This window comes from Herpailurus yagouaroundi, unplaced genomic scaffold (genome assembly GCF_014898765.1).
Source record: "Herpailurus yagouaroundi ecotype Mexico unplaced genomic scaffold, PumYag 139, whole genome shotgun sequence".
Taxonomy (NCBI): domain Eukaryota; kingdom Metazoa; phylum Chordata; class Mammalia; order Carnivora; family Felidae; genus Herpailurus; species Herpailurus yagouaroundi.
In genome coordinates, this window is record NW_024412394.1 from 58,325,490 (window position 1) to 58,353,254 (window position 27,765).

At 36.5% G+C, this 27,765-nt stretch overlaps 2 protein-coding genes across 13 annotated transcripts in view; both read right to left on the reverse strand.

Annotated features, from left to right (window-relative positions):
• Positions 1-16,115, reverse strand: part of PNISR (PNN interacting serine and arginine rich protein) — a 28,582-nt gene extending 12,467 nt beyond the window's left edge. For 3 of the 8 annotated variants that reach the window (XR_005789922.1, XM_040474232.1, XM_040474236.1), the window contains exons 1-7: positions 15,991-16,114; positions 8,958-9,037; positions 6,758-6,877; positions 5,088-5,276; positions 3,483-3,706; positions 1,823-1,994; positions 117-307 (exon numbers count right to left, since the gene is read on the reverse strand). Coding sequence is in view for 7 of the 8 variants with exons in the window: in XM_040474232.1 (XP_040330166.1) it covers positions 117-307; positions 1,823-1,994; positions 3,483-3,706; positions 5,088-5,276; positions 6,758-6,845 (864 nt within the window). In the remaining variant the exon portion in view is untranslated. Of the gene's footprint in view, positions 1-116; positions 308-1,822; positions 1,995-3,482; positions 3,707-3,929; positions 4,857-5,087; positions 5,277-6,757; positions 6,878-8,957; positions 9,038-15,990 lie in introns of those variants that run through there. The other 5 variants (XM_040474233.1, XM_040474237.1, XM_040474234.1 and 2 more) reach the window with 5 other exon arrangements.
• USP45 (ubiquitin specific peptidase 45) overlaps positions 12,474-27,765 on the reverse strand; it is an 85,215-nt gene continuing 69,923 nt past the window's right edge. For 4 of the 5 annotated variants that reach the window (XM_040474240.1, XM_040474241.1, XM_040474242.1 and 1 more), the window contains 2 exons: positions 25,731-25,884; positions 21,575-24,860 (listed from right to left, as the gene is read on the reverse strand). In XM_040474240.1, coding sequence (XP_040330174.1) covers positions 24,730-24,860; positions 25,731-25,884 — 285 coding nt within the window. In that variant the 3' untranslated portion in view covers positions 21,575-24,729. Of the gene's footprint in view, positions 15,483-21,574; positions 24,861-25,730; positions 25,885-27,765 lie in introns of those variants that run through there. The other variant, XM_040474243.1, reaches the window with a different exon arrangement.

Genomic DNA, 27,765 nt, shown 5'->3' on the forward strand with positions numbered 1-27,765 from the left:
AGTAATCTCAAGAATATTATTCTAATACTTTTTTATAACTAAATTACTTGTTTATTTCAATAATTTTCACATTCAAATCACATGGGAGTTCCATGTCAAGTGACTCTAACACTTACAAATTTACTTCTCTGAGGTAAACGAGGGCCATCTCCTCCTTCAGCATCTTCTGTGGCCTTCTTTTCTTTTTTGGACAATTGTGAACGTTGTTGTTCCATTCTTTCTTTCTCCAACTTCTTCTGCTTTTCACGTTCCATTTTTTCAAGACCTTCTCGAATCCAAGCTGGAAGAGTCCTGCGTTTTACTGCATCTGTTTCACATGGAAAACAAATGTAGGAATTCCTTATTCTTGAATTTCTACCAACTTTGTGAGTAAATGAAATAAAAGAATTCTGGTGCCATTTGAGTGCTTATAACTATCATTCTTCAGTAAGACAGTGATAAGGCAACCCAGTAACCATTATGCTTCTCTTTAAGATCATTTTTAAGAGCAGCAGTGAATATGGTCTTTTTTGTTTTTTAAAGTAGGCTCCACGCCCCACGTGGGGCTTAAACTCACAACCGCGAGATCGAGAGTCACATAGTCTACCAACTGAGCCAGCCAGGCCCTTTGTGAACATTGTCTTAATGTTTATAACAAGCCAGGACACTACGAAAGCACATTAAACTATCATCTCACTTAATTCTAAAAAAAAAAAAAAAAAAAAAAAAATCACTACTATTATTCAATCTCTTTTACAAATAAGAAACCTCAAGTTCAAAAAGCTTAATGATGTATTCAAAATTAAAAAGCCAGTAGTAGTGATGTGGGCTAATTCCAAGCCAAACTTTTATACTACACTGCTTCTTAAAATATAAAAACAGAACAGAGTCAAACAAAAGCACAAGTCTATTTTTCACAATGAGAATTCATGTGAAGAACTATGATTCCGTAAGTTAAAAAAGAAGTTAGAATCTTCCTATCATGTCTACTTTGTGATAAAAAGGAAAGACTTAAATGTTCTGGTATATTAAGTATTGGATTTGGATTTCTAGATACAAAGTTTAAGTTTACAACATGTCATTAGACATAAATTAGTTATACTATATTAAAAGTTTAAATCTTCAAGGGCGCCTGGATGGCTCATTCGGTAGAATGTACAACTCTTGATCTCGTGGTTGTGAGTTTAAGCCCCACGTTTAAGCACTAGGCGTCCAACTCCTGATTTCGGCTCAGATCACAATCTCATCTCATGGTTGTGGGATCAAGCCCCATGTCAGGCTCCGTGCTGGGCATGGAGCCTGGTTAAGATTCTCTCCGTCTCTCCCTCTCCCAGGCTCACATTCTCTCTCTCTCTCATAAAAAGAAAAAAAAAAAGAAAAAGGAAAAAAATTATATCTTCTGCCAAAATATTTCTGGCAAGTGAAATAACCAAAGGAAAATTAATCTGGCAGCAGCACATCAGATTAGAGAGTGGAAAGAGACCAGAGACAGAGAACAATTAAGAGGTTTTAAAAGGGGGAACTGTTCATATACTGGCATAATGTACCAAATTGCCAACACCGAAGAAAATATCAAAATGCAACAGCTATGATAAATTTATTATTCATCACAAAATCTGTAGTTTCAGATAATGGTTTATTTTTTAAAAATTATTCAGAACTTTTCATATTTTAGACCATCAACTTTTTTGTAATGTTAAGGGTTATGACTATAAAATGATAGGATTTTAAACTATCAATTCCTAACACATCAGAAGTGTCAGAACAATTTAAGAAAACAAGATATCCTTTATACATGATCAAGAAATCATGCCAATTGTGGTCACTAAACTTAAATAGCTACCAATTTGTGGAGGCTCCTGCTTCACAGGAAGTGCAATAGGTGAACGCTGCCGATCCCTGAATGATGATGGCCTTTCTCTTCGATTCTGGGGAGGTGCTGGAGGTCCTGGAGGTCCTGGTTGCCAATAAGGAGGATGAAATCCACCTTGCGGTGGACCAAAAGCAGCCCCATGCTGAAAGAGTATTGCAGTTTATTTTTCTTCACATTAATACAATATACTCTCTGGGACACACGTGTGTTATGAACTGGGACAGTAGAAATCCATGTGTGCAGCAAATCCAAGAATTCCATGGTTCTAATATCCACCGATATTTCTGTAGCCCCAAGAACCTAGGCTTACTTTTCTTAAGGAAGATAAAGATGTTCTGCCTATGTAAATGCAAAGAGTCATCTAAAATTCAGCTAATACACTATTTTCAATAAATATAGAAAAAGATATATATATGACCTTTTATAAAATAATCCTTCTACTACCATGAAATCAAATGTCAGTTTTTGTATAACTAGAAAATACAGGATTTTTTTTAATCAATTCCAACTTATTTCTTATGAACTTTAGTTGTTTCTATAATCTTGCAAGAAATATTATCTATTTTAAACAAAATAAAAGTTATGGAATCATTAAATATTTTTTTGCAATTTTCCTATTTTCAGAGGCTTTTCTAATAAGCCCATTGCCAACAGAACTCTGTCTTGTTAGCATGGGGGTTTATCAAGATAATGGGGTGTAAGTAGAAGCTCCCTGCCACTACATTTCTTCAAAACCAAAACCAAACAAACATTGTCATATCTGTATACCAAGTACGAGTATACACAGTAAGTATCTGAATACATATGAATGAGGATTACTGTCTCAAGGTGCATACTGTTTACAATTTATGTCCATTATTCATACAAGTAGTGAAATAATGTCTGAGTTTTTTCAAAATTTTAAATCATGATAGCTCAGTTTATAAGGTAACAACTACAATCAGTTATTTCAAAATGATTATCTAGCACTATAATTTGAGGGTGGACCCTTGGCAGAGTGACTAGAGAAAATAAAGCCCCACATAATGATACTATTTCCCATAGAGTTCTATGTCCCTAGGAATGAATTAGATGCTACAAAGGAAATTATGTACAATTTCATTAACATGTCATGTCAGAATGGAAAAAAAATGACAACACTAGAAAAAGTCATAATTCTATATAGCAGAAGGAAAAAGTCATAATTCTATCTAGCAGAAGGAACTGCATTTAGGAAGATGATCTATGTTCTTCATGTATTTTATTCATGTCTTATCCATGATCTATTATTGACAAATAATGTATTCAACTACTGTGCATTTTCTAAACTTTATTCAACATTTAAATATACCATTTTGAAATTATAAATTAGAAAACAAAACATCATATAGCTATTGCACTTACACATTTTTTTTATCCAAATTTTTCCCTAACGATCCTTTATATCATTCTCCTAAGCATATCAGACACCAGAAAAAAAAATCTAATGATTTTAATACTCAAAAATTGAGAATTTTTCTGAGACATAATATGTGCTTATCTGTACAAGACTGAAAAGTGAAACACAGATCTTAGGTACTCTTGATGAGACACTTCCAAAGAATGGATTACGTGCACATCTACAATATTAAAGCAACAAAATATCTTTCACCTGATAGTCAAACTGGTTCACTGGCCCCACTGCAAAATTATCGGGTGGTCCACCAAAGTTGTGATTGTTCTGGTTAAATATATGCCTGTTGTCAGGGGCAAATTCCCCACTGTCCTGACTGTTGCTGTCTTCGGAAGGAGGAACAATGTCCATTGGGCCTGGTGTTGGTGGCATCCATGGCTGATCTGGAGGGGGGTGTGGGGGCTGCTGATGCATTCCCCATTCTATTTAGGATTTAGGCATAAAAACATTCAACAGGGGGTTATAACAACATCACAAATTTTTAAGATCTCAAGAAAGATTTTTCAGCAAAGAAACAGATTTAAAAATTTATGACTTCTTGGGTCAAATTCCTCTTGTATATCTTAAAAATAAGCAATTAATTAAACTAGTAAATAATTCAAATGAACTAACTCCACTCTAATTCATATCCTAAACATATAGAAATCAAATGCCCAAAATTATTTTTAATAATGTAACAAAATCCAAAGCATTTTTTTTGTTGACTTTTTCTATTTCTGTCCAGTAACAATACCATAAAAAATAACACCTTGAGATTTTATATATAATATCTTTCTTGCATGAACACATTTATCCTCACAACATCCCTGTGAGGTAGGGAGAAATCAGGTATTATCTTTGCCAATTTCAGGAGGGAAAACTGAGGCACACAGAGGTTAATCACCTGCCCAGGTCACAAAGAAAACCAGTAGAATAAAGTTGGGGAGTGGGAATGCCAGGGTGAGTCATTTATGAACTAGAACTTGGGAACCAAAACATTTTCAAACTTGGGGAAATTTGGTGTAGCTTCAAGAAAACTAGAAATAAACTACCTCAGAGTATCAAAGATTAGAATATTCATTATTCTGTTAAAAGTGATGTTAGAGGATTACTTCCTGAGTTTTCCATTCTTACACTGAGAACAATAATAAGTATTAATAGGGAAAGAGAGATTAAAACTTCACCATCAGCATACTCAAATGTAAGATTCCTCTATAAATATTTTCAAGTGACTATTCAAAATAATAACACAAGACATGGAAAACTGAATTAGCATCAAGAAATCTAAATCATACTATGAAGTAAAAAAGCAAATGAACAAACAAAAAAATAAAACATATAAAAACTTATGGAAGATCTTCACTATCTGGAAAAAAAAAAGGAAAGAAAAAGATGGGTGGATGGTAGGGGCAGAGTATATTTGACAGACTAATTTGTCACTTAGTGACACAATATTTCTTTAATTAGAGGCTAGACATGTTTTGCTCTGCCAGTGCTGCTTCTGAAAAGGCCAGAGGTTGCAACAGAGAGACATAGAATGCTCTCTTCCCTAGATGCCAAGTGAGGTTTCCAGTGTTCCCAGCCCCTGTCAGCCTAGGAATGAAGAACCAAGAAAAGAATCAAACTGAGTGCCACAATGCTAGCAGATTGAGTACAGAATAATTTTAACCACAAAATTTCAAGGTCAAATCTAAATGAAACTGCCTATTCTTTAAGGAGCATCAATTTCAAGAAGTCATAAAACTAAGCAAATTAAACAATTTATTTAATCCTCATTTTATTTTAAAAATAGTCCTAAAATCCAGATAACATGAAACAACAAACCTGGTTGCCACATTCTGTTAAAGTTTGAATCCCCTTGAAAACTCCCATGATTGTTTGGACCAGATTCCATTGTAGACATATCTTGTCCATTTGGCATCATTCCTGGTGGTTGTTCTACCATACTTTGCTGCCCTGAAGCTTCTCTTTGAGCAATCCAAGCTTGAGCCAATGCAGCCCAGTCAATCTGACCTAACATAATTGAACACAGCAGAAGTTACCATTCAGAATGTAAGACCTAAAAGAATAGTGCCTCTATGTAAAACTAGCATCTCAGTTGTTCCTTACTAGAGTTTTTAAATATTACAGATTTTAAATATTAAATTGGTTATGGCTGAAAGGATGCTTAGAAAACAACCCACATTCAGGTTACAAAATAATAGAAGACTTCTGGAAAACAATGCCACAAAATCACTCTTAACTGGCTTCTAATATTAACTCATAAGAAATGTATCCCCTGTACCTTAGTTTACGGAGTCTTTTAAAAGTCTTCTTTCCTTCGTTTTGTTTGTTTTTTTTTTTTAATTACTATAAAAACAAATGATCAAACTCACGAATTTCTTCCTCAAACATATCCTATCCAGGCCCACAGTGGATCCTGTAGACTTAGGATGAATACAACTATCTATCTCTGCTCATCCTCACAGTCACCCTTTAGCTAAGGCTCCCTTCTCTAGTCAAAATACATCTTCTTAGCAACTTCTTAGCCATTCTTTACTCAAAATGTATTGCCTCACTATCTTAAAGGTCCTCTTCCTTCTCCAATATCTATGCTTAACATTTTAAGATCTAATATTATTAATAAAGGAAACAAAGTAGAATAAAACAGTTTTTCACATTGCAGTAAAGATTAAATAGGTATTCTCATACATTTTGGTGGAAACATAGGCTGGCATAAACCATGTGGAGCTGAACCTGGGCAGTGTGTATCCAAAACTTTTCAAATGTGCTGACAGTGGTATAACCTAGTTCCTGGATTTTTTTTCTTCAGAAAATAACTGGACATGTAACAATGCAATGATATGTATACAAAATTATGATAATTATTTCAAAAAGTACAAAGCTACAATCAATCATCCAAAAGTGATTTACTAATTTACAGTACTATAACAGAATGTTATGTAGCTATTAAAAAAAGAAATAGAATCAGATTAACCCAGTAAAGGCAGGACAGTGGAAGAGGTCTTATCAATGAAGCAAAACTGGCCATGAGTTAACAACTATGAAAGCTAAGTAATAAAAAGGGGCTCCCTCACTCTTTTCCACACCCATATATGCTTGAAATATTCCATAATAAAAAGAAAAATTTAAATGATATATATAGCATACCTTCAGTTGACTATGAGCTACGTAATGAACAACAGAAGTATGCTTTACTTAAGCAACACATTTAAGGAAGATTTTCCTCTTTCTTTAGAAAAATAAGAACTAAATCAGTTTTAAAAATGTAAAATCTTCATAAAGCTTTCTACTCTTTGAGGAAGTCTTCTAAAGAAAAATTCATTCCCTAATATGTACGCTATGGCAGTATTATTTATGAGACAAGATTATATTTTGGTCATAAAATGATCCAATAAACCAATTCCAATTCCATTTGCCTTAATCCCATCACCTATCTCCAACTCATCTCGATCTCCCCTTTCCCAATTTCCAAATTCAACTGATTTCCTTACTTGGATCTTGCTGGTGCTGGAACGACTGCATCCACTGTTGTTGGTTCAAGGGCCATTGCTGCCAAGGCTGTCCTCCTTGATCCCACATCCTGACTTTTTAAAATATATTTGATTTTCTATCTTCAACAAAATAAACAATTTAAAAATGAGAATCACAGTTAATTTTAAAAGCTCACACATCAGAAATTATTATATGATGATACATTTATGTGATCAGAGCTCTAAAATTCTGGTCAGTAGTTTACCAAAGGGAAGTGGAATTTTTAGATTGGCAAGCAAGAGTATAAAATTTAAATTTTTTTTTAATTTTTTTTTTTAACATTTATTTATTTTTGAGACAGAGAGACAGAGAGCATGAACAGGGGAGGGTCAGAGGAAGAGGGAGACATAGAATCTGAAACAGGCTTCAGGCTATGAGCTGTCAGCACAGAGCTTGACACAGGGCTCGAACCCACAGACCGCGAGATCATGACCTGAGCCGAAGTCGGACGCTTAACCGACTGAGCCACCCAGGCGCCCCAAGAGTATAAAATTTAATGTTAATGGTGGCAAGCATGGCTCTAATCAACTCAGCTCAACAAGATGGGAAAAATATCTATCTTTTCCCAATACAGACCTCTAGAAATACAGTTATTTATTTTAAAGATTATACGAAGGGCCGCCTGGGTGGCTTAGTTGGTTAAGTGTCTGACTCTTGGTTTCGGCTCAGGTCGTGATCTCAGTCTGTAGGATCAAGCCCTGCATATGGTGCTGCACTGACAGGGGGGGCCTGCTTGGGATTCTCTCTCCCCCACTCTGCCTTCCTCCACACACCCAGACGCTCTTTCTCTCAAAAAATAAATAAATAAAACATAAAAAAATAATAAAGATTATAAGAAAAAAAGTGATTTAATCTCTTCCCAACCAAAACTCCCTAAAATGGGTAACCAAACAGCTCTAGCTGTTGAAGGAAAACTCTTCCTTATAATTAGAGCTAATGAACACAGAAGTAGAATAAATTCAGAAAATTACTATATTGCCAAACCTAATGAAACAACTGATTCAGGAAATCTGACAAGTTGATGGGAAGTCACAAATTCAAAGGTTGCTCAAATACCACCCCTACAGACTATTAGTTGCCTCTTCATGAGACACATTATTATATCCCCAAATCACTCTGAATATTTTCTCCAAAAATGTTTAACGGAGTCCAACTGAGCTTTTGGATCTAATTCTACTATAAAGAAATTAAAGGGAACAAAAGAATGACATAAACAGTATCAAAAGAAACAACTTGACAAATCCAGAAAGTCAGATAGGTCTACAAGAGCAGATTTCTTAACATTTAAATACCATGGAAAAGAAAGGGAGAGCACATACGTGTTAATAACTGTTAAATCTACGTGATGTGTGGGGCAGGGGGTGGGGGTCATCACACTAGTCTACTAGTCTACTTTTCTCTAAACTAATTTAAAAACTTTCATAATAAAAAGTTTAAAATTCCTACAAGTCTAATACAGCTGTACTTTATCCAACACTGACATACAACCCCTTTTAAGAACCATTGATATGCATGGCAAACAGGATGTGTTTCTTCATTTTTGTACCCTAAGGCTTAGCATAGAGGCATTAAATAAATTTTTACTAACTGAATTTTTCTAGAATGACCCTTTCCTCTATTCTAAAAACAAAACAAAAGCAAGCCTTAGCACTGCGGGATCAAAAAAAAACTAAGAAAGCCAGATAAGAAGGAAGTAAGAGACACCCACTCAAATAGGACAACTAGCTGTTACAATTCAGTCTCTTAAAAGAGTTTGCAGCATTCCCACAATGTCATATAGTTCTATCAATGTCAGATCCTGACCTTTCAAGTAAAGAACACTGTAAATTAGAAAAGATGCATTCCTTTGTTACCTTGATTTCCTTACAGTCAAGTGCACTTGACTTCTAGTCACCGAATACAGTCTATAATATGGCATCATTAGAATATGCTAAATAGCACCACACCTGAGGCCAACAACAGACTTGAGTATCAATTCCAAGCTGCATATGCTTCTTTTTCTAATCTCTTCAGATTTTCTTTCCTCTCTTTTTCAACTATACCTTTAAACACTTTAAAAGTTAAATGACTTATTAGAATCCTTTACAACTTTAATTAAAAGGTAACAAATAAATAAAGAGGAACCCCCCAGAAGAAATACCAACTGCTATTTTGACTAACCTCAGAGGTTCACCTTCTGTTTAAAATTTGGGTTGATTCAGACTACAGCTTGGAAGCATAGCAGCAAGATTACTTATGCCCTGAGGGGGGAAAAAAAAGAGTATATGTTTACTCTTAGATTATGAAGAGTTACTAGAATTAATAAAATTCTAGAGATGCAACATAAAAGTGTGATCATCTCTAAATTAATTTGGAGCTTTTCCTCCCATTAACTTTATAATGAGAAACTACCATTTTAAAGTTAAGGGAAATAGGTACATCACAAATGACAAAGCAAAGCTTTTTAAAATTTTTTCCCTTTCAAATAAATATCTTTTTATTTACTTGAACAATTCATTAGTATAAAATAATGTCAAACAATTTAGGGACTGTCATATATGTTGAGAAAAAAGGAAACATTTGAAAAGCTCTCATTCACCTGACATTAACTTAAATGGCACAAGTAACAAGATGCATTAATTTAGGTTTTTCTATAGAATTCTAAGTTTAAAATTAACACCAGCAAGGTGAAAACAATTTGTCCCTCAAATGTTTTCATTTTATTCCCATTAGATCAACAGCTTTTTAAAGTTGATAGAAAGTCAAATCTATTCACCTTTTTATCTCCCATAAGGGACAGGACAGCCTTTTGCATACATCAGTCTCTAAATACCAACTGCAAAAATGAATAGTCTCTAGCTCCTTCTAATACAGCAAAGCTGTTGTATTTATGAGAACCAAAAAACTGTTGTAAGCATGGCTTGCTGTGTTTTCCAAAGCTGTAAATGGTATATCAAAACTCAATGCACAGATTTTTCTGTCATAGGTTATAAACTCATACAATGTAGGCATCATAACTAGCTCTATATACTCACTACTAGAGTTGCAAATAGATGTGCCCTTAAACCACTTTCATGATGAAAATGATCCGTACTGACTCCCAACCATCATTTCCAATACACAGATTTACTTCTCTAGAAATCAAAGTTGCTTTCACTTACTCATGTTTAATGGTTGTCATAAACAACTTTTCAGTTCTCCTTTTAAGGCCAGTAACCTGGATTTCAGAGCACAAGCTCTTTTCATGATGCCCACCTAAACCACTCACCAGCTGTATGAACATGGGCAAATTAACCACTAATTCTTGGTTTTCACATCTGTAAAATGGAGGACATAAATAAGTGTTCACCTCATTGAGGATTAAATGAGAAACACATGAAAACTCAGCAAGGGTGCCTGGGTGGCTCAGTTGGTTAAGTGTCCAACTTTGGCTCAGGTCATGATCTTGCGGTTTAGGGGTTTGAGCCCCGCATCAGACTCTGCTGACAGCTCAGAGCCTGGAGCCTGCTTCAGATTGTGTCTCCCCCTCTCTCTGTCCCTCCCCACCTAGTGCTTGCTCGCTCGTGCTCTCTCTCTCTCTGTCTCAAAAATAAACAAATATTAAAGAAAACTCAGCAAAGCAGTCTTCAAAAAGTAGAGCTTAATACCACCATCAACACTTTCTCAGTATATCAGTATCATTTCTGAGAGCACTCCTCAAGTTTACAATTGGGGGCAGGCAAAGGGGTTGGCAACCAAGCCAAGCCATTTCTACTCAACTCTTTTCTTCTTTGAAAGTAACCTGAGGTATCTTCGGAAAAAAATTTTTTTTCAAAAAAAATCTTCTTGTCCCTCCCTCTCACAATATCATTGAGTGAAGCTTTAAAAAAGAAAAAAAGGAACTTCAGGAGTTTTCCCATGCACAAAAAGTTTTTACTTGCATATTTTCAAGAGTTTGATTTGTATTACTTGTAGCCATTTGTATTTGTTAAAACCAGCCACTTCTACTTTTACTATGTTTTCCAAAGCTTCTTGCCCCCAAAGATTTTATGGAAGCTACTATTCAAATACAGTGTTTGATACACTTAGGCTTAGAAAAATACAGAGATGTGAAATTGTGAGAAGCAGAACAGCATAAAAATACAGCAAAGAAAGTGACAATAAAAGTCAAGGAATTAAGTTAGGAGGTATTTGATAAAATGCTTCAATGAAATCTGCAGTTGAAAAACTTGGCTGCAGAAGAGGAGTATTGAACGAGGGGGTGGGTAAAACACCAAAAGGTTAGTTGTTTTGGAAGACAATTTAGCATTACCGTATTTTATCAAAATACCAGCAATTCCACGACTTAAACCATGGATGAGTATACTCACCATGTAACCCCAGCCCCTGCAGCATGTTTGTAACAGTGAACATCTGCTTTTACTGTCACTCAAAGGGCAATGGGTGAAATACAAGAGAACCATACAGTGGACTGCTATTCAGCCATTACAATGAGTAAGATAGACTTTTATATGCTGACATATATTGATACACAAATTATATTAAGCAGTGAAACAAATTATGTGATACAACATGAATAATGATGCTGCTTGAGGTTTTTTCTTATTAAGAATGAAATTTAGGGGCGCCTGGGTGGCGCAGTCGGTTAAGCGTCCGACTTCAGCCAGGTCACGATCTCGCGGTCCGTGAGTTCAAGCCCCGCGTCAGGCTCTGGGCTGATGGCTCGGAGCCTGTTTCCGATTCTGTGTCTCCCTCTCTCTCTGCCCCTCCCCCGTTCATGCTCTGTCTCTCTCTGTCCCAAAAATAAATAAAAAACGTTGAAAAAAAAATTAAAAAAAAAAAAAAAAAGAAATTTAGTATAGAAAATCCCTAAATTACAAAAATGCTTAAAAACTAGTAGGCTCTGGGAAGTGAAAATAGATCAGGAAATTCTGATTGTCTTATATCTGTGTTCTTTGAATTATTTTACCATAGTGTGTGTTTTTAAAAATACATATATAGATTTTTAAAAGATACAAAAAAAAAAAAAATCAAAGGAAGCTGATCAGCACAGTCCATAATGACAGCTATATATAGGCAATAAGCACTACACATGTAATAGAACTGTGAGACTTTGGGCAAATTACCTGACCTCTGTCTCATTTTCTTATGAAGGATTTGGGAGTAAATTTCTATAATCTAGTCCAAAAAGGGTTTCTCCAGTCATGAGAATAAAATTTAGAGTTACACTGAATTTTGTAAAGGGACAGATTTTAAGAAAAGACTTAGTATACTCAAATATCTAATGTAAACTTTTATATATGTTTCAGCATCTGGCACAATGCTTGATAAAGGGTTTCATTAATTATCTGATTAAAGAACAAGATTATAAGTGATTTGATGGCAAGGATTTAGAAACCCCACACTTTCTTCATTTTCACCATAAAATCTTCTTTACTAACTAATCAACATAACAAATGAAAAATCTAGAAAACATAAAGAATATGAAGGTACATATGGCAATAATAAAAAAAGATGTCCTATACTTTCAGTATGGTTCAATGAAACAACACTGCCTTATACCATTAAAAATGACATTTACAGATTGGTTTAACAACGATTTGGAAAATACTGATAACTGTTAAAGATGAGTGATAAGTACACTAGAGTTCACTAGACTCTACTTTTGCACTGTTTGAAGATTTCCATGATGATAACCTAAAGATGATGCGGTGTACATGTTATAGAGACTTACAATGAATTTTCGCTTTTTTTTTTCATGGCTCGTACAAGATCTTTTGAGGGCAGTCTTACAATTACATGAATTCTCCATAGTGCTTTGCCCATATTAAGTTGTGAAATTACTTTACTCATTCACTGAAATTCCTTATCAAGTAAAAACACTAATATTCAAGGATGAAAAGAACATTCTAACACTGCTACTCTGATCTGATAACATCAAAAGCCAATTCGAATTTATTTGCCCTTCCTTTAGCCTTAATTTTAAAGATCCTTAGGCTCAACTTCTCAGATTTGGAAAATATGATTATAGATCTCAGGCTGCAAGCCTTTCCCTTCATGGGGCTAAATTACCTGCTATTTCCTTGTCAACAATTGGGATTTAGGAAAAACAGAAAGATCAATAACAACGGTTTGCCATCAGAGCATCCAAGTTATCACATATGGCTGGAAAAATCTAGTTTATGACCATGACCAGTGTTACAGATTGAAAGATTATGTTTTAGTCCTATCCTCACTCCCATAAACTATCAATGTGACCTTATCTGGAAATAGGATAGCTGCAGATGTATTCAAGATGTGAGGTCATACTGGCTTAATGTAGGTCCTAATCCAATGACTGGTGTTTTTATTAGAGACACAGATGCGACCACAGAAGCGGAGACTGAAGTGATGTGTCTATAGCCAAGGAAAGCCTAGGATTGCTGAGAACCACTAGAAGCTAGGATGAGGCAAGGAAGGATCTTCCCCTAAAGCAGGGTTGGAGAGTTGAGGGTGGAGCGAGCAAGCAAGCATGGCCCTGTAGAAAACTTTATTTCAGACTTCCAGCCCAGAGAACTGTGAAAGAATAAATTTCTGTTGTTTTAGGTCACTCAGTTTATGATAATTTATTACAGTATCCCTAAGAAACTAATACAACCTGAAATGGCCATCGTTTATCTTTTCCATTTCTTAGATGACTCTATATTAGAACACTTGTTGCTCTGAGATTCTTAAAATTACTTGTTTAAGTGACAGTCATTAATATTTGCAAAAGTCCTCTCATAAACTAACAGATGAATGAGAATGAAAATGTAGTATCTGTTTTACAGTACTTAAGCATCAATTGCAAAATCAAAGAGATATAGAAACACATCTATCCTTTAGTGCATATGGTAAAATGTTTCTCAGATCACACATACAGTTTAGAAACCACAAAATGCAACAATCCTTTTCTCCCCTGCCACGTCACTGCACATCAGATGACTGACCTCAATGCCAAAAAGAATTCATCTGTTCAATTCAGGTTAGGTGGAAATGGCCCTAGCAGAGGCTAACCTTGTAATCATTTGAAATTTAGTAAAACAAATTTTGCTATTTGATGGGACATGCATTTTAGGATATACTGAAATGCTCTGCCACTTGCAGATCAAAAGAGGCACTCAAAAAAATTGGAGAATTGGATAGTTTGGTTATAGATACCGAAAAAAAAAAAAAAAAAAGGGATGGAGGCATGTCATAGTAGACAATTAAAAGAGCTCCCAATGTCCAAAACTGAAACAATCTGAGCAACAAAATAAAGTAACAATGGATTTTAAGAGAACTTATGACACAAATATCTGTGTGTCCACACTGATATAAACAAATGATTAAATACGCAGGGACAGACAAATCTCTCATGCAGAAGCATTCCAACTAAATTATGTGGATACTACATCCTAAAAAGGAGGGAGAACATCGCTCTCCACTCCTCAAGTACAGATTGTGCAAAAGGACTTCCTTCCAATGAGTACAGTATGGAAAGGAGGGGGTTGTTAGGGGAGAGCAACTTTACAGTGGAGAAACTTGACAAACACCACCTCAAGCAGGTGACTGAGGTGATTTTTCACATTCATATTACATACCCTTGATAGGATGTGATGAAAAAGGCACTGCTCCTCTGTAATCTTCCTTTCCAAAACCCCTAAAATCAGTCTGATCATGAGACTGATGATCAAATTCCAACCACAGGAACTCTATTATATACCTGACCAGTGAGCCTCAAAACTGTCCAAGTTACGGTACCAGTTTGCTAGGGCTGCCATAACAAAGTACCAAAGACTGGGTAGCTTAAAGAACAGAAATTTATTTCCTCATCCTCCCGGAGACTAGAAATCCAAGATGGAAACGTCAGCAGGGTTGATTTATTTCGAAGGCCTCTCTCTCTGGCTCATAGTTGGCTGTCTTCTCTCTATGTCTTTATATGGTCTTCCCTCTGTGTCCTAACCTCGTCTTATAAAATCACCAGTCATAACAGATTAGGACCTACCCTAATGACTTCATTTTACTTTTTTAAAGACCCTATCTCCACAAATGGCTATATCTGAGATACTGAGGTTAGGACTTCAATATATGAACTTCGGAGGGACACAATTCAACCTGTTACAGTCATCAAAAACTAAGAAAGCCTGAGAAACTATCACAACTAAAAGATGGCTGAGGACACATGACAACTAAATGTCATATAGCATCCTAAATGGAATCATGAGCCAGAAAAAAACATTAGGTTAAAACTTAGGAAATACAAAGAAACTACAGTAATAATAATAATGTTAATAATAATGTGTCAATATTGGTCCATTAATTCTAACAAATGCATCATGCTGATGCATATTAATAATAAAGAAACTGTATAAGGCGGGGGTGTTTTTATAGGAATTCAGTACTATCTGCTCAATTTTTCTGTAAATCAAAAACTTTTAAAAAATAAAATCTGTTCATTTTTTTTAAAAAATATGGTCTCATGAACATCTCCAAAGAACCGATTTACTATTACTATCCCTACAGCCCCACGACAGTCCTACAGGTGAATCTTTACTGTTCAAATTTATTTTTATTTTTGCTTTGCGGCACTCAAGTCACACATTCCAAGTTTATTTTGCTCTTCTATAAATTAACCACCAACAACCAAACTCTCGAGTGCTCATGATGTTCAGATGACAATAACATCCACCACAATACAACTGAAATGTTGGATACTACTCTTTCCCTCTTGAAGCTTAACACACAAAGTCCATAGCTGGATAAAAACAAGAAAAATACAAACTAGGGAACCTAACTGGAGTTAACAGGACGCATGTGCCCTGACCGCGCCTGCGTAGTCGGAACTGCACAGCGCAAAAGGTCCAGGTCCGGGCCCCAGCCTCCTCCGCCCCCCTGCACCCCCCTCCCCATAAGGGGGTTCCCACTGCGCACGCGCAGTGCTTAACGGCCGGTCAGGCGCCCAACAATTAGTCCCTTCTGATCGGAGAGAAAACTCTCAGAGTTATAGGAAGAAGTCGTGAGCATTCTCTTTAATAACATTTCCTCTTCACCGAGGGCACCGATCCGATTCACCAAATCGGGCGGACACCGCCTCTTTAAGGAGATGAGGTTCCAGCAGTCGCGCCAAGCAGCGTACGCAGCTTACGTGTTTAAGTTAATCTACCTTCGCCACGGAAACCAAGAAGTCTGTGATGGCCTGGCAAGTCCCCACGCCTAATTGTTTCCCACCACTTACCCACTCTGGTTCCGGAACCCCGTTGTCGCCACAGTTCCTGTAATACCTCTCCAAACCTTTCGATGCTTCTACTTCTTCACGAACAAGACAAGATGGCGCCTGATTGGTTGCACCCGGAAGTGAATAATAATAACATCCGCTTGTCATCTGAAGCCATGTTGTCCCCCATCCTGGTCATTCAGCACGTGACTATACCCCGTTAATTTGTCTCGGTGCCATTTTTGTTTTGGGCAAAACCACCGGGACTTCTTAGTCAACGTCGTGCAAGTGTCTGAACATTCCTGTAGGTTACCTCTTAATTGAGCCAGGCTCAACTCATTTTCATCTTTACACTGGGCAGACAGCCAAGAGCTTACGTGTTCAGTACAGAACGCCCTCAATTTTTTTTTTTTTTTTACTTTAGCAACGGATCCTCTTTCAAGGGGCAGTATATTCTCCCAGCAACGTTTTCGCTTCGGAAAAGGGAGGCTGAATTCGCTGCGCTACTTTCACACTACGGCGGGGCGTCAGGGTCAAACTGAACCAACTACGGCGTGTTGCTCGGCTGTAGAGAGCGGCACTTCAGGCTGGCCAGGCTGTGGTCGGAAGTTCTGGAGTTCTCCAGACTTCGGTATTTACAGAACGTCTCTGAGGGTTCCGCTTCGGACAGACCGGCCGTTAGTAAAGTGCCCAGTCTGGATGGTAGCGACTGCAGAGACCTTAACTGAACCCGCGGCGGCTGGTCTTTGTTAACCTCAAAACTTCGCGCCCCCTTCTGGCGACACTGGCTGAGCTATACGTCTCCCAGCTAGTCCCGATATTTTCCTTCTTTACCCGTGACCCTTAGGGAAAAGTGGGGCTATCCGTTTCTGTCCTGTTAGTCATTTCTCTGGACTACAAGATGGCCTCCCGTAAGGATTTCTGCAGTGCATTTCCTCGAATAGAATACTTTGCACGATGTTTTAATACGAACGACGTTAAAGTATCAAAAGTTTCAATTTCCAGGCTAGGAGCTACAAATCACAAGGAAAACGAAAGTATTACGAAGATACAGTATTTACTTCTCAACTAAATCTTGGAAAGTGCCTTTCTAGAGAGTAACTAGAAACTTTTGCTGGACTCAAGAGTGAACCAAGTTGTTTCATAGGGAATTGTGCAAGCAAAAAAAAAAAGCAAATTGCAAGAGAAATAAAATTATGTACATATAGATGGGTAAAGAAGATAAATATAGATGTAAAATATACATACTATTTGTATGAAACTCAGTCTTCCTTAATAGAACACTTGAAACCTAGATACTCCTGGATCAGCAGAAGGAAGTCCTCAATAGCTAAAGATATGCTGGTCCTCGAATCCACGTGGCCTTTGAAATAAAATTCTATCTTGGAAGAAACGCTTACAAATAATTACTTGGCAACACCATGATGTGAGTGCATGAAGATACTACAGGAAGCAAAAGAAAAGCTCCATTCTTTTAGCCCTTTTCCCCAATTTCCACTTAGCACAAAAAAGACTACACACACTACGGATTTTTTAAATCTCTTAAGAAAAAAAGACATGATACTACATGTTACCAGTGGTTATCACTGCTTTTGCTCTGATTTTATTACCCAGATTTTTTGCATAGGGCCTGATACTCAAGTTTGTTTCTTTGAGAAACGTTCTAATCAGAGAAACTTCTCTCTGAAACCTTATTGCCCTACTTAAAGTTTCATATGTTCTTAACTTCCTGTGATCTATTTCTCTAGTTAAAAGTTGAAGCAATTTTCTGGTATGGTTCCTCCCACCCCCATCTCTGCTAATCAGCCAGTCAGCATACTGCTTATCATACAAGAATTCTTGCATTTGTCAAATGAGCGAATATTTTGAACAACCCCAATATAGGTCAATCATTTTGGAAATGATTGCCAAATATTTTGGAAATTTCCAAAATTTTGGAAATTTTGCCAAATAAAGATAATTATTAGATATCTCATATTTTTTTCCTTGTGCCAACTTAAGACATTCTCGGCAATCACTTTTGGCCAAACCAGGAAAGGAGTTTCATAGTCCCATTTCCCTTTCCCTCACCACTATTTGGGATTTCCCTGTAATGTTATGACCTGAAGGAGATAACACACATATATATATATGTATTCCAACACCAAACTTTCTCGGAATGTATTTTTGTGGTTAAAGTGTCTGTCTGAGGGGCGCTTGGGTGGTTCAGTCGGTTGAGCATCTGACGACAGCTCAGGTCATGATCTCAAGGTACCGTTTGTGAGTTGGAGCACAGTGTCAGAATCAGTGCTGAGAATTCAGAGCCTGGAGTCTTCTTCAGATTCTGTGTCTCCCTCTCTCTGCCCATCCCCTGCTCATGCTCTGTGTCTCCCTCTCAAAAATAAACATTAAAAAAATTTTTTTTCAACGTTTATTTATTTTGGGGACAGAGAGAGACAGAGTATGAACGGGGGAGGGGCAGAGAGAGAGAGGGAGACACAGAATCGGAAGCCAGCTCCAGGCTCTGAGCCATCAGCCCAGAGCCCGACGCGGGGCTCGAACTCACGGACCGCGAGATCGTGACCTGGCTGAAGTCGGACGCTTAACCGACTGCGCCACCCAGGCGCCCCAACATTAAAAATTTTTTTATAAAAGTGTCTGTTTGAGCAGCTGTCATGTATATGATCTGCTTCAGTCTGGTCATTCTGCACCTTGATCAGAAAGTGCTGAAGCAGCCACCATCTTGCCAGTTCTGGCAATCTGCTATTTATGACTAACAGATTAGCAGACATTGTAAATTACTTTTTAAATTAATTTTCCCTGTTTGCACTATATGAAGTAGAAAATTCAAAGGGAGGATATGTTCACGTTAGTACTTTGTATTAGTACTTGTGGAATCAAGTTAGCCTTAAGGTTAAGTGGAAAAGTTAAATGAGATGTGGAAAAGATACAGAATTAGGAAGTATTCCTATCATTCAAGATATGAATCTTTAAGTTCTTTAAGATTCTTTAAGAATCTTTAACTTAACACTTTAAGTTCCATATAGCATCCATCTTAACATTTAAGAATAAAATTATTGGGGCGCCTGGGTGGCGCAGTCGGTTAAGCGTCCGACTTCAGCCAGGTCACGATCTCGCGGTCCGTGAGTTCGAGCCCCGCGTCGGGCTCTGGGCTGATGGCTCAGAGCCTGGAGCCTGTTTCTGATTCTGTGTCTCCCTCTCTCTCTGCCCCTCCCCCGTTCATGCTCTGTCTCTCTCTGTCCCAAAAAAATAAATAAACGTTAAAAAAAAAATTAAAAAAAAAATAATAAAATTATTTAAAGCTATGGTATATACATATAATAGACTATTACTTAGCTTTAGAAAGGAATGGAACTCTGAAAAGATTATGCTAAGTGAAACAAGACAGCCCTTGGGAAACTTACTCTTTCTTACTTATCCTACCCATCCTTCTTTGCAATTAGGCAGGGCCATGTGACTACTTCTGGCCAATGGGCTGTGAGTGACACATCCAAGATGAATTTAACGGCTGGTGCAAGAATTTTAATGCTCTCTTCCCCTGCTAGAGTGGAGAGACCTGGTGTTAAAATGATAGAACCACCTGATAAAAGCCTGGATTACAAAACCACCAGTTAGAGGGGAGTCTGGGTGGCTCGCCGTCGGTTAAGCGTCCAACTTCACTTCAGGTCATGATCTTGCAGCTCATGAGTTTGCTTTCCATTGGGCTCTGGCTGACAGCTTGGAGCCTGGAGCCTGCTTCTTGTTGTGTCTCCTTCTTTCTCTCTGCCCCTCCCCTGCTCACACTCTGTCTCTCTCTCAAAAATATTAAAAAAGTGTTTTTTTTAATCACCAGTTGGAAAATAGTTGCCTGTGCAGATTGCCCAGATTCATAGAGGACTTTGGGTGAGGAAGAAATAAACTCTTCTTCTGTTAAGTCATTGGGATGTGGAGTTGTTACTGCAGCAAAATCTACACTATCCTGATACATATTGGAACACAAACATTTTGGATAATTCTGCTTGAGTGCAACTTAAAAAAATGTATGAAAATAGCTTCAGGGAGGTCCATGAAACTCCGAAATTACATACAAAAATCTTCAGTATATATTTTTCTGAGATAACTGTCAAGATTTCCCTTCCTAGCCCCTACATTGCCATTAGCAAGAATGATGACAGGCCCCAGAATTAAAACCTTCCTTCTCCCCCTACTCATAGCTTCCCTTTGGGACTATCAGGACTAATATCATAACACATTTTATCCCTAGAACATCTTTCATCCACAGACCTTAACTTCCATATGACTCTGTAGGTAATGTTACTTTTCTCCATATCATTGATTATTTGATATATCTTTTCTTTATTCTTTTACTTCCTGGGGTACCTGGGTGGCTCGGTGGTTTAGCCACCAACTCTTGATTTGGGCTCAGATCAAGATCTCATGGTTGTGGGATCGAGCCCCATTGGGCTCTGTGCTGACAGCACAGGGCCTGCTTGGGATCTCTCTGCCCTTCCCCGCCCCCTCAAAATAAACTTTACAATGTCTATTTCCTTACTTCTTAGGTTTCTGTCTCTTGTGTTCAGTGCTGTATTTCCAAATGCGTACCACACAGAAGGTATTCAAAAAATAATCAAATTATTGAACAAATGAAAGATGGTCTATTGCTTTCATCATAATCTCAAAGAGTTTCATAACCCAAAAATGTTTAAATTCAAAATAGGCAAACAAAATATATCCTAATAAATTTTCCTGTCTAAATAATCCAAACATTTTGAGAAACATATGAAAGGATCAAGACCCACCCTTGGTAAATATTGAAATTAGAGTGAAAGTGACCTATAATAAGATTTTGTTCTGAAATAATTTCTAAAATAGGAAGGATATATTTTTTTAATTTTAATATTTATTTATTTTTGACAGAGAGAGAGAGAGAGAGAGAGAGAGAGAGAGAGAGACGGAGCATGAGCGGGGGAGGGGCAGAGAGAGAGGGAGACACAGAATCCGAAACAGGCTCCAGGCTCTGAGCTGTCAGTACAGAGTCCAACGCGGGGCTGGAACTCACAGACCGCGAGATCATGACCTGAGCTGAAGTCGGACGCTCAACTAACTGAGCCACCCAGGCGTCCCGTAGGAAGGATATTTTGAATATAGCTAAGTTAGCAAATACACTGCTGATAAATAAAATATTATCGATAATGTGCACTGCAAAAACTCCAGGACCAATTGTGAAACATAAAGAATTTAATATTTATTATGCATTTTTATAAAGTAACATCAAAATAATGCTCAATAAGTTACATAGTTATTTTCTAAAAACACCGCAAAAAAAAGTATAGATAAAACACTAGGAATGCTATATAACCAGCATTACTCAAAATTAAAAATATAGCCAACTATCTTTTAAACAAATTTGAATTGATTTCTACATGAACCAAAATATTTTCATATCTAAAAATAGTCTTTCTTAATGCACTAGATAATATCTAAAGGCTCAATTTTATTGCACAGAACGTATTTAGTTTAGGCTTATTTGATCAGGTAACGTGCAGACGAGTCATGAATATGAATTTAGAAAAAGTAGGCAGAATGTTATTTTGTACTATAAAAATTAGATGAAGGTGATACATTCTACAGCTTAATCTTCAGGAAATTTTATTCAGCTACTGTTTAAAATTACTGGCTAACTTCATCACACATGTGAGCTAAGAGCTGTCATATTTGGTAAGTTTTGTTGGAACATTCAAAACAAGAAAACAGGAATCAACTACTCTTAGGACTGACACCAACTACTACTCTTCCTGCCACCCAGAAAGGTGGGTTTTCACATCTGTTTTAAAACATTAAATAACAAAATCTTAAATACAGACATATATTTGGTTATGTCAAAAATATTCACATAATTGGCACATAATCAAAATTTTACCATTTTAAGCAGGAAAAACCAGGGGAAACTGGGGTTAGACATACCCTGTAAACCATTTTCTCAATAGAGCTAATGAAATTTCTGTTTTACATCTGACACTCATTTGGCCAAACACTATGGTAGTTGTTTTGAGACTCTGTAAACATTTCTCACTTATTTGTATGGTGTCCTGAGGTCATCTAGAAACTATTGTTATTACAGTAGCTTTACAATTCAGTAACCCTGCAGATGTGCATTCAGAATCTTCAGAATAAACATGTAGGCCCATGTGTAACTTAACATACTTTCTCTGTTACAAATCTGTCTTTAGGAAATTCTTAGGTATCAAAATAAAATTTATTTGGTTACCAGCAGACCCTGAAAAATATTCATGAACTCTAGGCCATAAAAAAATAGGTTTCAGACTTAGCGCTTTTACCATGAAATGAAAATAAAGTATCGTCTTTGCATGTTACTTCTGGAATAATGTCTAAAACATACAGAGGCCTCTCCATTTTAAAACGTTAAAATAGTGTCAGCACAGTGCCTGATCCATAGCAGGTGTTCAAAAAATACCTACTTAATGATTAAATGTGAAGTTAAGCATAAAAACTACTACAGCACCTGAGTACCCAGGTAATATTCTGAAGCTACAATGTATCTCAATGAAAAGTCAGTCTTCACTGGTACTCAGAATAAAGCTCAATAGGTGTCCTCTTTGATAAATACAGCACTGGTGCATTTCCTGGCATCCTATTAACGAAAAGAGGACAAGGCACTTTCCCTGATTCTTGCCCTCGGCTATCATTTACCATCTCTGACTCGGCTATGTAAGGGATGAAACCAACAAGCAACAAAAAAGAATGCTCTTGTTTCTTTCCTATCCTTTTCTCTTCCTTTTTATCTTTCTTTCCTTCTTTCTTTCTCTCCTTTTCTCTTGTCTATCTGTCAATGAAACAAGAAGCTAGTGACCACCTAATGGAAAACATATGCCTCATGATGGTATCTTTACTTTTGGGGGAAGGGATAGTAATTGTCATTACCAGTATGGCTAACTTGAATAAAGAGATTTAACACATATTTTCCACAAAAAAACTCACTGCTCTGGTACTGAAAACTTCAATGTTAATGGATTATGATTAAACATAAAACTCTGTTTAATTTAGACAGTATAAACTGATTTTTACAGAACACAACCTGAGTTTGCAGATTAATTCATAAAGCTATATTTCTCCATCATTTCAAGTTAAAAATCAAGAAAATACTACTACTGGAATTTCAATGCCCAAAAAATAGAATTTGTGCAATGACATTTTTAAGCTCTGAGTTTTGTATATTATTACCATCTTTAACACTAATCACAGTTCCACTCATTTACATATGAAAAGGCAGCACAGGTGAACTTGATAATGTTCTATATACTTAAATGTTAAGAAGGGGCAGAGGCTTGGTTAAATATTTCCACACATAATCTACAGCTACTATTCCTATCCTTCCTTCCCAAGAGGAGAGTGAACTAGAACTAGGCACTTAGCCAGTAGCTGCCTGTAGTATGATTTGTTGGCACTAATAATTAGGATGCTTGAACCATGCAGTTATGTATTTTGATTCAGTAATGTCAGACCCGAGTGGCCATTACTTTTTAAAATCTTAAGTCTAATAAGTAATAGTAATATTTTCATGCCAAGTTTTGACAGCTTAATAACTTGTATTCTGGGGTGGAGGGTGAACTACCACATTTTTGCTATTATTTATTTAAAATCTGAAATGCCAACTTTATACCCCATTACAATAAAAGCTAACCTCACTTGAATTTATTAATGATGCTTGTTGAAGACAAAGAAAAGTGATCTCAAACCCAAAACCACGATTAATACTTACTGACCTACAGAACTAGAAAATGTATTATATTCCCCTGTCAAGTATAATGACAATATAATTCTCTATCATTTACAAATATAATTTGGTAATTTATATTTCAAAAGCATCCAATGATCCCATATGGATTAAAAACTTCTATTTACCAATTCTGCATGTTACAATGATCAATTACATTTTGACCTTGGCTAATTATATGCAAATTTTCCTTAACTCCATCATGAATAGGCTGAAAATATGTTGATATCTTTCAATATTTTCAATAAGCTAATCAAGAATTTATTTGTAAACCCCTATTACTGAAGCTACTGTGGGATCTTTAAATGGTTGAACCACACAAAATAAGACGAGGTCACTATGCCTACTGTGTAAGTGTATGTTATAGCAATGTTTCCCACATAGTGGTATACATACACGGCTAGACAGCCCTGAGGTGATTTTCAGTGGAGTGCTACATGAATGAACAATTTTTCTTCAGTAGTTATGTATTTATTTTAATGCTTATTAGAAAAAACAAAACTAGCACATAGAATGTGAAATACGCTCAAAACAAGGCTATGTTTAAAAATGTAACACTAAATAATAAGGTTAAAAATAACCAGTAAACAGTACATACAGATGAAATGGTATGTGACTAACATTTGCTAAACACTGTTTTAAGGAACAATTTGATTGGCCAGCATTATTTCTGAATTCTCAGAGTAATAAGCCACATTATAAGGGGGTTTCCTCTAATACTGCAGATTCTGGTTTTTTTCCAGGACAAATTTTTCTTTAAAAACATGTGTTCACATTTACTTTAAGAATATACATATGAAAGCACTGAGTAAATTTAATTTACTTTAAAAGGATTTGCCAGAAATGGTAAAAATCTCCAAGGGCATTTGAGGGACATGCTAATCCTACAGAAAAGACTACAAAGGCACATTGCGTATTATGTTATCATTGCAGCATCTGAACAAAAGTGATCTAAATAATCATTACCATTAATTATTAACAAATAATTATAATATTCTTTCATAAAAAAGAAGGTATGCTTGTGCACTAAGTGCTCTTGATTCTGGAACCACTTGCACGTAAGTGTCACTAACATGGACCCATTGGTCTGCCGATTCACTGTCAGGTTCTTTCAAATCTAACGAAACAAAAAGAAGTATCATTTTACAATAAGTATGTTTTTGCTCTACATTCTAAACAACAACACATTCATCACACAAACTGTATTTACCTAACGCTAGATCTTATTGTGTACGTTTCTTCTTGTGTTAAACATCTTCCAAGGGGCGCCTGGGTGGCGCAGTCGGTTAAGCGTCCGACTTCAGCCAGGTCACGATCTCGTGGTCCGTGAGTTCGAGCCCCGCATCAGGCTCTGGGCTGATGGCTCAGAGCCTGGAGCCTGTTTCCGATTCTGTGTCTCCCTCTCTCTCTGCCCCTCCCCCATTCATGCTCTGTCTCTCTCTGTCCCAAAAATAAATAAATGTTGAAAAAAAAAAAATTAAAAAAAAAATAAATAAATAAATAAAATAAAAAATAAAAAAAATAAACATCTTCCAAAATGAACTTTCAAAGCATTAATATAGTATCACTTCACTTTAAATATCTAGTGAAATATTAAACTTTTAGATATTTATTTGCTCAAGGAAAAGAATCATTCTCACTGAAATAGAAAGAAAGAAAAAACAAAACAAAACAAAACAAAGAAAGTTTGCTGATCCATAAGCAAAGCCTGCAAATTTTCAACCCCAACTCTATTCTGAGGACCTGGTAGGTCTTCAAAATCTTTTGGTGTTGTGTTGTGTTAAATAAAATGCCACTACACACAATGACTTAACACCCTGAAGAAGGGTACAGTCTTAGGATATTTATAGTTCTGTAAGATTATCTAAGTACTGTTAAAGATATTCCTCACCTAACTTTAACAAAGCGAATCCACTGGAGGTAATCCATGAAACAAAGAATAAAATTCATTTGTTTTTAAGAACAATGTAAACTTAGGATGGCATACCAGGTACATTTTTCTTTCCAGTGATATGCTCCAATAATTTCCTGGAGGGTGCTCTCACTTTCACATAAGCCGTGTAGTGACCTCCTCTCATTGAGCCACTGTGTTCCACTACGCCATATAGACCATAGAGAACTTTATCTCCCACATTTACATTCTTTTAGATAAAGAAAAAACTGAAATTAGTAATATCTAGTGAAATATTATAAAAAAGAAAATTAAGTCAAACGTATATCCTGCTTAAACTAAGGAAAATGCATTGTTAAAACTACAAAGAGATATGTTTCCACATGTATTAGATTGGCAAAATGCAAAAGTCTGACAACATTCTCTGTTGGCTGGGCTGTGAGGAAAAGAGCTCTCATACACATTGCATGTGGAACGCAAAGGGGTACAACCTCTATGCAGGTTGTATTTCCTGTAATCTAGTGAAATCACAAAGGCATTACTCTTGGATTTATCAGTCCTCTTAAAGGTTTCTATCTCACAAGCAAGTAGGAAAAACATAAAAAGATATGTTACTGACTAATCATTATTTTGACTATTAACTGCAGGAATATTTGTAATACCAAAAAACTGGAAGAGCACCTGGATGGCTCAGTCGGTTAAGCACCCAACTTGATTTCAGCTCAGGTCACGATCTCACTGTTTTGGGATCAAGCCCCATGTTGGGCTCCATGCTAGCTCAGCATGGAGGTTGCTTAAGATTCTCTCTCTCCCTCTGCCCCTCTCCCCTGCTCACTCGCTCTCTAAAAAGATATTTGCCTTTAAAACAAAACAAAACAAAACCGGAGACATGAGGATATAATGCACAGTACAGGGAATATAGTTAATAACACGATAACAACTTTGTACGGTGACAGAAGGTAGCTAGATTTATTGTGATCACTTTGTAAAGTTGAACCACTAAATTATATACCTGAAAATAATGTAATATTGTATGTCAACTACACTTCGATTAAAAATAAACTGGGGGACTCCTGGGTGGCTCAGTCAGTTAAGCATCGGACTCTTGATTTCACCTCAGGTCATGATCTCACAGTTGGTGAGATCGAGCCTGGCCTTGGGCTCAGGCTCACTGACAGTGTGAAGCCTGCTTGGGATTCTCTCCTCTCTTTCTGCCCCTCCCCTTGCTCTCTCTTTCAAACAAAGACTTAAAAAAATAAAAGTAAACTAGAATAAACCCAAATAAATGGGTCCCCATTAAATTGGGGACCGGCTGAATAAATTATGATGCAGTGACACAACAGAGTGCTACGTTGCTTGAAAAATGCAATGCAGACTATCTCAAAAAACTGCTATGAAATAATCTCCAGGATATGTTAATAAGGTAGAAAAGGGCACTTGGGTGGGTCAGTTAAGCGTCTGACTTCGGCTCAGGTCATGATCTCACAGTTTCTGAGTTCGAGCCCCGCATCAGGCTCTGTACTGACAGCTCAGAGCCTGGAGCCTGCTTCAGATTATGTGTCTTCCTCTCTCTCTCTGCCCCTTTCCTGCTCATGCTGTATCTCTCTCTGTCTCTGTTTCTCTCTCAAAAAATAAATAAATGTTAAAGCTAGGCCCCAGACTATTTGGGAATACTCATTAAAAAAAAATAATAATAAGGTAGAGAAAAAGACACATATCATAAGCTGTGATTATTTAAGACTGAAGGTGCACATATACATACCTATCTGCTTATATTTTTAAAAATTACGGAAGAATAAATAATTTTTAAATGGTTATCTATAAAGAGAGGGAAGAAACAAGTGGAATGAACATGGAGAAAAGCTATCCTTGTTTGAATTTACCTTGTTTTATACATTGATCTGACTTTGGATTATGTATTTTATGTAATGATTAAAAAAATTTTTTTTAATTTAAGTTAAAATTTAAAAGCAATCCCTAAAATGAAAATTTAAAAATTCAACAAGTGAATAATATATTCCAGTTGGCAGCATAATCATTTAGAGAGAAACCACCAGAGTCACGTCAAACGAGGAGCCAACTTGAAGTGGCTTTCAGTAGCCAATTATGGAACAATTAAACTAATACATTA